Source organism: Aspergillus steynii, assembly GCF_002849105.1.
Source record: "Aspergillus steynii IBT 23096 chromosome Unknown P170scaffold_3, whole genome shotgun sequence".
NCBI classification, from domain to species: domain Eukaryota; kingdom Fungi; phylum Ascomycota; class Eurotiomycetes; order Eurotiales; family Aspergillaceae; genus Aspergillus; species Aspergillus steynii.
In genome coordinates, this window is record NW_020194400.1 from 1,837,814 (window position 1) to 1,850,802 (window position 12,989).

Below are 12,989 nucleotides of genomic sequence, written 5' to 3' on the forward strand. Positions count from 1 at the left end.
AAATTAGAATTAATAATATTTATATTCTAGATTATACCGTATTACGCAGAAGCTAAGTTAATACCTAAACTAATTTATAAAAAAATCAGACCAGTAAATAAATAAATAATAATTATTTACAGGAATATTAACTTAATATATAAATAAATTCACGGGTAAATTAAACTAATAAATAAATAAAAAATAATAATACCTTACAGATAAGCTTAATTAGCGCGCAGGGTAATTACAGAAAGACTAAATATAGATTTAGTACTAGAGATCTTAAAGCCTTAATATAACAAATATAGCTTAAAAATATTTTTATATAATATATAATTAATTTATAATATTTATTTAGTTAAATTATTTTTCTAGAGGCTTAAAGCTTTAATAAAAAGGGCCTTATATAATATAAAGATATTTTATATATATCTCTAGATATTACGCTATAGCAGGAGCTATTATATATTTATTATAATAATTTTTTTATAAAATATTTCAGATAAAATAAAATACTAAACTTTATTTATTAGTATTTCTAATAAGATCTTATACTAAAAAATATAGTAGATTATATTACCAGTTATATTATTTATTAATATAATAAAGCCTTATATTATTATAAGTATAAGTAGTTAAATTCCTTACTAGTCCTAGAAGGACTATAATAATTAATAATATTTAATTTTATTATAGATTTACCGCTAGCAGACCGCAAAAATTCTGTCTGTGATATAATCCTAGTTTTAATAAACAGGTTTATTAAAATAATATGATATATCCTAGTATAAGATATTATTAATTCTGAATAATTAGCTAATATTTTTATAAAAAAGATTATTTGTAAATATAAAGCGCTAAAAAGATTAATTAGTAATAAGAGATTATTATTTATAAATAAATACTAGAATAAATTCTGTTAGATTCTCTGAGTTAAATATTAAATAAATATAGTATTTTATTCCTAGACTGATGGTTAAACAGAATAGTAAAATTAGATTATAGAAATATACTTATATTATTATATAAACTTTTAATAAGATAACTGGGCAGATTAATTATTATTTATAGAGTTTATTTATAATAATTTAACCTATGCCTTTTTAGGTGTGTCCCTAAACCAGGTATTAATAGATTATACCCTTGTAGTATTTTAGCTATCTGACTATGAGACAGAGATATAATATAAATTAATTAAGTAATAATAAAAATATATAAATAATCTTTAGGAAAGATTAAAAGAACATTTCTAGTAAATAATTAAAATACAGAAGAAATATTATAATTATTATTATAAACTAATAATATTTTAAGTTAATAACAAGGTCCTACTTAATAAAAGAAACTTATTAATATAAAAACTATCTAAAAAATTAGATAGCAAATATATCAGACTATTTAAAATTATAAAACCTATTAAAAAATAAGTTTATTAACTATGCCTGCCTGGACTATAAAAACAGGTCTATTTAACTTTTTATATTTTTTTTTAAAACTATAAATTTAGTAGACTAGCAGCGGAATACCTGTAGTCTAAAAATCTATTAAAATTAATAGCTAAGATAAATAAGAGATAAAAAAAATTATTATATATTAAAACTAGTAAGAGAAAATTTAATATTTTATTAAATAGTTTAAGTTTCCTAATTATAAAAATATATAAGAACCTGTAAATAATCTAGCAAATATTTTAAAGGCTCTAAATATATATAAAAATTTAGAATTTTATTATCTTTTTTAAAAACAGAAATAATATTTTTTCTTATAGGGTTTTTTATCTCTTTAATAAAAAACAGATCTTTAATAATCTGCTTACGGGACAGTAGTATATTTTTTTCTTTTTTATCTTATAAGATTAGAAGTTTTAATAGTATATTAAAGGCTATAAATTAATAATAAAATATAAAAAGGAATAGCCTAAAGGCCTGTTTTTATTTAATATAAAAAAAAAGAATTTCTTATTTTTATTAAGCTTTATTTAGCATCTTATTATCTTTAATCACAGGTATTATCTTTTCCTATACTAGATTAAAATAGGGTAAACCTAGTATCCTCTGCTATAACTATATAAGGTAAAATATATTATAATTTAAGGACTAATATACTTAAAATATTTTATTTTTAGTACTCTAGTAATAGTATTTAAAAAACTCTATAACTATAATAAATTACTTATATATTTTTATTAAGTTTTTACTTCCGCAGGCAGCCTATATTTTACTTATTTTTTTTATAAAAGAATAGGAACAAGCTTATAAGAATATTTTATAATTATATAATACTCGCATACTTTAGTAATATATAATTAAACATATATTACTTACAGTTTTAACTCTAGTACTTTCGTGTATTAAAAATACTAGGCTAAAGTAGGCGCGGTTTCGGGGGGCTCTGGGATAAAATAAGATAGTAATATAAAATAGTCCTAATCTCTAAAAAAGACTAGAAAAAATTAAAAAAATAAATAATAATTAATTTAAAGGAACTTTTTATCTAAGATCCTAATAATATCTTCTTAAATATCTTGTATAAAACTAGGGATATTATTTTTTAATAATAAAAGAAATATATTAAAATATCTTAGATTTTTATTAGGAAAAATAACAGAATAATTATTTTTAAAAAAATAAAATAAAAATAATATAAGATCCGGAAAAAAAAATTTTATATTTTTTAAAGTTTTTATATTTTAGTTATTCTTACTATAGTATAAATTTAAGAATATATAAAATTTATCTCTTTACTTAAATATCTCTTCCCCTGCAGGATCAGGTATATTAATAAAAATTATAATCTATAAAAGAATTAGTATTCTGTTTTATTTTTTTATATAAGATAATAATATACCGAAGCTAGTAACTCCTCGGACTTAAAAAAAATAGTTTACAATCCGAAAACAGCTCTAGAACACAGGTTAATAAGTCCTTATTAGTAATAAAGCCCTCAGCAGCGGCAGCCTCAGCAGCATAATAAATATCTCTAGCGCGCTATATAAGAGCTGTATAAGCAAAAGACCTCCCTAACTAGAAGAAGAGTTATCTTATTAGTTTTAGTAACACTCCCATGAGTTAGCCGCTTAGTAGTAGCGACTTTATTTTTCTTATAGGGATGACGGCCGGCTAACTTAATAGTATTCTTTAGTTTTTTAAAGGCCTATACACACTTAAAATTAGCCTTATACTAGCCTAGCCTATATACCGCAGGGCTCCTGCCAGGATTTTAAAAAAAAGAAACTTATAAAAGTAGAAGAGGAATCTTTTTTTAAAAAAAAAATAAAATAGATATACTTTTACTCTTTTTAGGCTATAATAATATTCAATAATAAAAAAATAAAAAACTGGCTAAAAGATTAATTTTTATATAAATTAACACGAAATCTGTCGCCAGGGCAGTACAGAATCTTATAATTAATTTTTTTTAACACAAGAAATAAATATAAGAATTTAAAAAAAAATTTAATTTTACTAAATCTACTTATATTATTTATATTTACAGAGGATATTAAGTAACCTCAGATACCTGTAAAATACTTAATTATTTTAATTTTTATATAGTAAATTAATCTCTTATTAAATATTAAAATTATAACAGCTATAAATAAATTACAGAAATAATTTTAAGTATAAAATAATTTTTAAAATAAAATAAAATAATTCTGCTTTATATAAGAATACTAAAATAAAAATATAAGATATTATATTAAGTATTTAAGGACGGCTGCTTTATTAAAAAAGATATATTTATTACTAATATTTATTTTAGTATAAAATATAAAATAACCGGACCGCCAGAGATCCGCAGAATTACTAAAATATTTAGAAACTAATTCCCGCGATAATATTATACACAGGAAACCTCTTATTTAAAAAAAATTATCTATTTAATCTCTAGAAGGTTAAATAATTAATTTTATTTATTTTATACTTGTTTTTTAACTCCTTATATCTCTTAGCGCGTAGCAGGCGGTCCGTAGGCGTATTGCAGGCGTCCCGAACTCCTTGGTACATCCATCTAAGGGAACCAAGTGCCCGGAACAGAACCTTCTTGGCTGCCCCTTACAGTACACCTCCGGCGGTCCGGTTGCCCCGTATTTCGCGCTGAGGTAAGCACAAGTGACACTACTATTAACTCCATATAAAGCACGTTAGTTAAAACATGTCTCGGTGGCGCAATTGGTTAGCGCGTACGACTGTTAATCGTGAGGTTGAGAGTTCAATCCTCTCCCGGGACGGTTTATTTTTTTATCTCCTTTACCTTTTGATTTTTAAATATTCACTCCATATTCATTTGATTTGACCTGTATGTACTAACTACTACACACATTGTTGATGTGTTGTCAGTCTTTTTCTCGACAGGGTACGTCTCTTCCCTGGCAATCTCGTGGTTAACTCTACAAATGGCCGTTTCTTGCCCTACAGTATAGAAGCACCCTATTACTGTCTGAGCTGTCGATTTAGTCCAGGCATATAAAAAAACACATAATCCACGTTACTTTTCGGGCATCGTAGGTAGCTAGGCACATAGTATAGATCCACTCCAATGTCATGATTTTTTTTCTTATCACCCGTCTTCTAGAGTCAAGAGCTTTCATCACCAAAACTTACAATCTATTAAATCAGTCAACCCCGTTCTTGCTACTTCACGCACTGTCTCAATGCGCCTTTAGCATGATTGATGCAGAAACCACTAAGCTACGCCTTCGTAACTACTATGGCCACAAGAATCTCGCCGAGGTCGAGTCAGCCATCCAGGCCTTTCGCAAAGAGAACGGTACTCACACGAAATTACTACTACCATGGCTTTGGACAATAGGCTACTTTATCCTCGTCTTCCAGTTTCGTGTTAATGACTACTGTGATGAAATCAAGATGAACATCAGCAAAGAAGGGGCAGGGACTGCCAAACAACGCCTTATCAGGATGATGTACCGGCAATATCAGATTTTCACTGACTACACTGTGGAAGAGAGCTGGAGCCTGTACCATATCGAAGGGGCCATGATGTGGTGCCTCCATAGCGGCCCTCTCTGAATGTCACCGCGCGATTTGGTCAACATTGAAAGATATCGTGGAGCTTAAGACTAGTATTTCCGATGATTCTATATCCAGTGGAAGTCTAGAAGAAGACGACGAACAACTCACAGAGGCCGATCAAATTACGGATTCCGTCGCAGTTCAGTCTCTTCGAAATCGGATCGCTCGTAACTGCGCCAAGGCCAAATTCCTGGAGGTTGAATTCCCGCCCCTAGAGTTACCAAACTTTGGTCCCGTCAATCGTACGGCTATATTGAACCATATTCTATCCACGGCAGGGAGGGAGATCCCACGGTTTACACGATTCTTTGGGGATGTCGACCGGAGAAGGGTTGTGCAGATCCTAGAGGAGGGACTTAGTCCAGCAGTGAGAAGGATCTGTGACGAAGGACTCTTTGACATTGAGAGGTAAGCCAGTCGCCTACATGAGAACTTATTCACAATTTGGCTCATGTCTATACTTAGTATCAAGAGTATTCATCTTGTGGGAGAAGATCCTGCCAGTTCGCGGCATGCAGGAGTGTACATTCATATTCTCTCCCCCTCCGAAAACGCCCTCGCTTTCTGGCTCTATATTGGCCAAAGCATTGTGCTAAAAGATCGAGTTCGTCTACATAAAAGTCGCCGGCATCAAAGTCAACACGCTTCCCTCCACTATTTTATCTGGAATACAACAATGCGCAAGAAATCAGATTTCGTGACATTATATACGGCCTCCCACGACGAGCTTTGTCCTACCCATCGCCAGCTGCTCCTCAACCTGGCAGAAATGTGGATGTGCTGTTTATTTCAGACATTATCAACTGTACATCTGGAGAAGTACCTGCCGACTCCTGGTCCCAAGCCCTGGGCTGGCCATCATTTAAATGTTGCTCTCCCGCTATTCCAATCATTCACGGATTCACCTGATCAAGATGCAGTATCCAGGCAGACATTTACGGAACTCCTCCGATCCACTGATCCAGAAATCCGTCAATGGGCCGAAAGTCTCCGGGATGCGTATAATCAGCTACGGAACTCCCCCGACCCTAACCTTCGAGATTACTGGAATCAGCAGATGCGTTACTCGATGGACCAAGATGCTATTGCCCAGCAGGCAAAATCAATTTCCCACATACAACAATATCTTTCTGGGAAAAGCTGTCAAGTAAAATTTGGCCGTAAGTGGTTAAACGGTTATTGGAACATCTCCACGGCAGTAACTTGCGGCCAGTTTACATTTGCAATACCACAGGGGCTAGAACTAGAGTTTAAACAAGGTGATCAAGTTGTCATTCAGTTCCACCTGGCCAGTAGCGAGCATCCGAGGAAGCACGTTGGTGACGCGCGGGGTACGGATCCGGCTTGCCGACTTGCTGTTTCTATTAGCGGACATGATGGACAAGGCAGGTTTCACGCGTGGTTATTAGTGAAAGGGGCCTATAAGACTCTCTGCAAGATGAACACATTGGTGGATATCCTCGAAGGGTATAGTTATGAGGAGAGAAGAAGGCTCAATCTCCCAAGGCGCTGGTATACCGACAGTTCAGCCGGGCAGAAACATCACTACACATGAGCCAATTAAACTATGCGACTAGCAGGTTAGTTAGTTGTACATATTGTGAGAGCCAGGGGAACAACTGAGACAGCCTGGGGTATGTATTAATAGATAATCCCGTTGGTAGTCTTCAACTATTTTAACCACGAGATTATAAATACATGAGGATTGATACAACCACACCCCCAATCCGCTCATGACACACCCCACGTGACTCAGGTACTTACTAAGTACCCGTGATAAGTACTTTATTAAAGATCTTAAAAAACTTTTATAAGTAGATTACTTTATTATTATAACTAATTAGTTTAGTTTTTAAAATACAATATTATTTTCTAAGATTTCTAGTATTTTATTCTTTTTTTTTTATAATTTTAGCTAAAATATTAAAATTAATATTTAAAAAAGAAAACTTTATTTTCAAAAGTTCGTGTGGTTTAGGCGGTAAGTATCCCGAAGGCGGTAAGTAAAGAAAAGGCAGAAAAGTACTTGAATTCTATGAGGTTACTAAGTACCCGCGTCACGTGGGGTGTGTCATGAGCGGATTGGGGTGTGGTTGTATCAATCCTCAAATACATTTAGCCAACCTGGCGACACTTACAGAAAGCCATACCAGAGAGGACTATATAGAACGCGACCCGATAAATCAAGTGTCTCGGTGGCGCAATTGGTTAGCGCGTACGACTGTTAATTGTGAGGTTGAGAGTTCAATCCTCTCCCGGGACGGCAAAAGTTTTTTTAGAATCTAACAATTCTGTTAGGCTGCCTCAAGGGCAGTTTCTGCCAAGGCGTACTGTGCCGCCTTCGGCGGGCGACGGTACGTAGGATCCTTAATGGATAAGATAAGTAGAATAATCTTAAATAAATTAGAAGGTTAAAAAATATAAATAGATCTTTTTTTACCCTTTTTTACCCTTTTTATTTAATAATTCTTTTTTTTCTTTATATTTGAATTTTTAAATAATATATATTCATACAGAGCTTCTCTTCTTAGTGAGTATTTTTATAATTATTATATTAATTTCAGTATTATGATTTTTTTTATTTTTATTATATAATAGGATTATAGGTCATCTAAATGATATTTTAAACTCTTATATAAAAGAATCGTCAGATGGGGTAGGTAGGTCACATGGGTTGAATAGAAATTTCAAATGACTTAATAGAATAAAGGAAATTGATCAGATTAGATGAAGTAAACAGTTCATCTAGATCACCTAGATCTGAAATGAATAGACTAGAGATCCTACCATTCGCTATGCATGTAGATAGGTAAAATTAATTAAATAAATAAATAAAATTTAATTAAATAAATTAACTTAATAAAAAGAATAAATTAATATAAGTTATTAATTATATATTTATAAATAATTAAATTAGGGCTAATTTAATCTAGCCTTAAATAAATATTATAAATATAAAATTATTAAATTCTTTTAAACCTTTAATTATAAATTATATTATTAATTTAAGCTTTTAAGATTTAATCTTATAGATTATTATTAAATTAATATTTAATTATTTAAATAATTAAATAATTAAGATCTTATAATTAGAATAATCAGAATAATTAAGATTTAATATATAAATTATAATAAAGTTATTAAAGTAATATTAGAATAATTAAGATAATAATAATATTTACTTTATAATTTATAAAATAAATAGGTAAAATATTCTTTTATATTAATTATTTAAATAAAGCTATTAATTATAGTAATTAAAATAAACTTTTAATTTCTTAAATAAGAAATTTATTAAAATATATTTTTTAATTTTTATTAGATTTTAATAACTAGTAATTTCCTAAATAAAAAGATAAGTTAATTTAAAATAAATTTTTTTTTTATTTTTTACTTATTTTAAGCTTAGTTTTATCTTATTTTTCCTATATAATTTAGTAATAGAAATAAGAGTTTAATAAAGTAAGAGTAAAATAACAATAAATTTTAAATAATTTTGGTTGTAAAGCTAAATTAGATAATTTTAATAAATTAAATAATATTAAATAATCTTATTTAATATACCTTTTTAATTTTAAATTAAATAAACTATTAATTAAAACTATAAATATTAAATAATTAATTATTATTTAATAAGATATTAAATATTAACTATATTTAGTTTATAAATTTTATATATTTTTATTTAGTTAAATATTTAATAAGGCTGTCTATAATTATTTAATTAGTAGGGACCTATTTTAATTTAATAGATTTTTTATTAATTTCTTATTTAAGTTAATAGTTATTAATATTTATATATTTTAATTTAATTTTATAAATTAAATTAGACTTGTTAAGTAAATTAATTATTTAGTAATTATTATATTAAATATATAATTTTTTTTTAGGATTAAACCTTACAATAGTAAATAAGTATTTTTATTATAAAAAATACTTATTAACTATAGTTAAGACTCATAATTCTACTTTAATAATAAATAGAATAATTATTTTTTACTTTTTAGCTAACTAATTAATAAGTCTACTAAATAAGTAGTATATAAAGCTTTTAAATAATATTCTTTATAATAAATTTATATAAGCTGTATTACTAACTATTTTGAAACTTAGTAGTAATTTTAATTAATTTATTAAATTAAGACTATATTAAATTAAATTAAATTAAGTTTTATATATAATTTAAATAAGATTTAGCCATATATTCTGCAAGGATTTTATAACTTTTTATAATATTTAGCCTAAAAATAATTATAGGATAAAAAATTAAGCTAATTTTCTTTTAATAAGTAAGATAATAAAGCTTAATAAGTAGCTACCTTATTAATTTACTTAAATTACTAAATAATAAAAATATTTTGAGTAAATTTTAATTAGCTAATTTAAAATAGTAAGCAATTTTTTTAATATAATCTACTTAATTAAACTAAATTATTTAATTCTGCTAGTTTTAAATAATCTTTATATTTAGGAATTAATAAATTTTACTTAAATTTTTTAGATTATATATTAAAAATAATTAATCTTTTAATTTATTAATTTTCAATTAATAATTTTAATTATATAATAAAATAATATTATCCATATAAATTATTAAAATCATATAATTATTTATAAATAAGCATGGATTTTTAGGTATTGATTTTAGGCCTAATTTTTACAGAGTATTCCTTATTTCTTATTATTATAGTAATAAGGATTAATATAATCTATATAAAGTTTATTTTAGCTTAAAAACCTTATTTTATTAACTGAATCCAAAAGGTAATAATATATAAATTAATTTATTTAATTTATTATTCAAAAATATATTTATTATATTTTATTAAGTTATTTTAAAGTTAAAAGCAGTAATTAAGACTATAATAATCCTAAATATTCGCGTAAGATAATAACCTTAGAAATAAGATTATTTATTAGTTAAAGGTCTTTATAAATATATATTTTTATTTTAAATTTTAATAATTAACTTTAATTAATAAATTTATATTTTTATATTTATTTTGATAATAAGATTTTTTAAATTAAATTATCTGTTTTAGAAATAGCTTCCCAGGTATTTATTTTAGTTGATGAATTATATTTAATTTTGCATATGTTTAGCTATTTATCTTAAAAAAATAAATTTATTATTTTATTTTAATTAGTTAACTTAATAAGCAAATTATTTTAATATAATTTATTATTATTAATTTAAGCTAATACAAAATTTTAAAGCATTTTTAAAGCTCCTAGGTCAGATAATTCTAATCTATTTCTTTTTAAGGATAGTAGTTTATAAAAATTATTATAATTATTAAAATTAAATAATAAATTATTAATAATAACTTCAGGTGATTAAAAATATAATATAAAAGATTAATCTCTTAAAATTTTATTATCTTAAATATTTAATTAAATTAAATTATTTTAATTATTTAATTTAATAATTTAATTTTTATATTCATGTTTAGATTTATAATAAATAGAATTATATTTACTAGGTAGTTCTAATTTACCTTATTTAAATTTAAAATAAATATTATTAATAATTTTATTCTCAGTAAACCCTAATTTAGTAGTTTTAGGTAAATCAATCAAAATTAAAAAAAATTAAATTATTAATTTTTTTAAAATTAAATAGTTCGGGATTTTCTAATCTAATTAGATCTAGTTTAAATATTTAAATATTTTATTTATCTTTATAAACCTTTATTTTATCAAAAATATAATTATATACTAAAATAATCTTATTTTAATTAAAGATCTATATTTTTTATATATTTAGGGCAATATATTCTATCAAATAATTAATAAGAGCTCTTGGTTTAAGCTTACTAAGCCTAAAAATATTGAAAATCCTTATATAGGCTTAGTAATTATACTATTTTAGGTTAGAGAGGTTTGGCTGAGGTATTATATATAAAAGTAATTAATTAATTTAATTAAATAAGGTTAAATGCAGGGTATTCTATTTTAGTGAATATATAAGGATTTAATTTAATATATAAATAACTATATTTATTATTTTAGGCTATAAATATAGTAATAATCCTAAATTAATAAATAAAACTTATATTTTTTATGTGATTAAAGCACCTAAATATTTTATAAATAGATTTTACTTAGATTATCTAATCAGGCTAATAATACAGATTATCTCTTTAAATCTCGCGTAATTATAGAAATAAGCTAGAGTTTTATCTTAATCTGAATGAAATTGTTTAATAGTTATATAATATTAGTATTTAATATATTAAATTATTTTAATAATTAAATTATTTATGTAATCTTTTAATAAAATTGCTTTAATTATATAGAACTTCAAATAAGAGTAATATATATAGTTAATATATTATTTTTAGTAGATCCCCTAATTTAAATAAGATCTTAATAAATAGTTTTAAATAGTTTAGTCCTTAATTAAATTAAAATTTAAGATATTTAATGTTTTAATATTAATAATTGTCAGATGGGGTAGGTAGGTCACGTGGGTTGAATAGAAATTTCAAATGACTAGATAGAATAAAGGAAATCGATCAGGTCAAGTGAAGTAAACAGTTCACCTGGACCACCTAGATCTGAAATAGATAGACCAGAGGTCCTACCATTCGCTATACATATAGATAGGTAAAATTAATTAAATAAATAAATAAAATTTAATTAAATAAATTAAATATATAAATTAACTTAATAAAAAAAATAAATTAATACAGATTATTAACTATATATTTATAGATAATTAAATTAGGGCTAATTTAATCTGGCCCTAAGTAAATATTATAAATATAAAATTATCAGATCTTTTTAAGCCTTTGCTTATAAATTATATTATTAATCTAGATCTTTAAGATTAATCTTATAAATTATTATTAAATTAATATTTAATTATTTAAATAATTAAATAATCAAGATTTTATAATTAAAATAATCAGAACAATCAAGATTTAATATATAAATTATAATAAAATTATTTAAATAATATTAGAATAACCAGGGTAGTAATATTTACTTTATAACTTATAAAAATAAATAAGCAAAATATTTTAGATCCTTTGTATTAATTATCTAAATAAAGCTATTAATTATAATAGTTAAAATAAATTTTTAATTTCTTAAATAAGAAATTTATTAAATTATATTATCTAATTTTTATAGGATTTTAGTAATTAATAATTTTTTAATTAAAAAGATAAATTAATCTAAAAAAAAAAATTTTTTAAAAATTTTTCTTTTTTATTTTTTACTTATATTAAGCTCAGTTTTATCTCACTTTTCCTATATAATTTAATGGTAGAAGTGAGAGTTTAATAAAGTAGTAGTAAAGTAAAAGTAAATTTTAATTTTATAGGGTTATTAGATGATTCTAATAAATTAGATAATATCAGGTAACTCTATTTAACATATCCCTTTAGTTTAAATCAATAAATATTAATTAAAACTATAAATATTAAATATTAACCATATTTAGTTACTTAGTAAATTTTATATATTCTTATTTAATCAGGTGTTTAATAAGGCTATCTATAATTATTTAATTAGTAGGAACCTATTTTAATTAAATAAATTTCTTATTAATTTTTTGCCTTAGCCAGTAATTACTAATATTTATATATTTTAATTTAGTTTTATAAATTAAATTAGATTTAATAAGCAGGTTAATTATTGTCAGATGGGGTAGGTAGGTCACGTGGGTTGAATAGAAATTTCAAATGGCTAGATAGAATAAGGAAAGTCGATCAGTCAGATGAAGTAAACAGTTTACCTGGACCACCTAGATCTGAAATAGATAGACCAGAGGTCCTACCATTCGCTATGCATGTAGATAGGTGAAATTGATTAAATGAATGAATGAAATTCAATTGAATGAATTAAGTGGGTAAATCAACTTGATGAAAAGAATGAATCAATGCAGGTCATTAACTGCATATTTATAGACAATTAAATCAGGGCTAATTCAATCTGGTCCTTAAGCAAACATTGCAAATATGGAAT

At 25.0% G+C, this 12,989-nt stretch overlaps 1 protein-coding gene and 2 non-coding genes across 3 annotated transcripts; all 3 read left to right on the top strand.

The window, feature by feature from the left end:
- The first annotated feature begins 4,139 nt into the window (after positions 1-4,139).
- On the top strand, positions 4,140-4,213 carry P170DRAFT_t73. Its single transcript has one exon. It is a non-coding gene; the product is annotated as a tRNA-Asn (tRNA).
- A 436-nt stretch (positions 4,214-4,649) lies between these two features.
- On the top strand, positions 4,650-7,630 carry P170DRAFT_463696 (uncharacterized protein; the record flags this gene model as incomplete). The annotated part of the gene is made up of 11 exons (XM_024852184.1): positions 4,650-4,987; positions 5,091-5,423; positions 5,481-6,175; positions 6,215-6,482; positions 6,545-6,595; positions 6,627-6,649; positions 6,961-7,014; positions 7,156-7,222; positions 7,314-7,369; positions 7,532-7,545; positions 7,622-7,630. The coding sequence occupies 11 exons, from the start codon at positions 4,650-4,652 to the stop codon at positions 7,628-7,630; spliced, it is 1,908 nt and encodes a 635-aa protein (XP_024705814.1).
- On the top strand, positions 7,205-7,278 carry P170DRAFT_t74. The gene has a single exon. It is a non-coding gene; the product is annotated as a tRNA-Asn (tRNA).
- Positions 7,631-12,989: the final 5,359 nt, after the last annotated feature.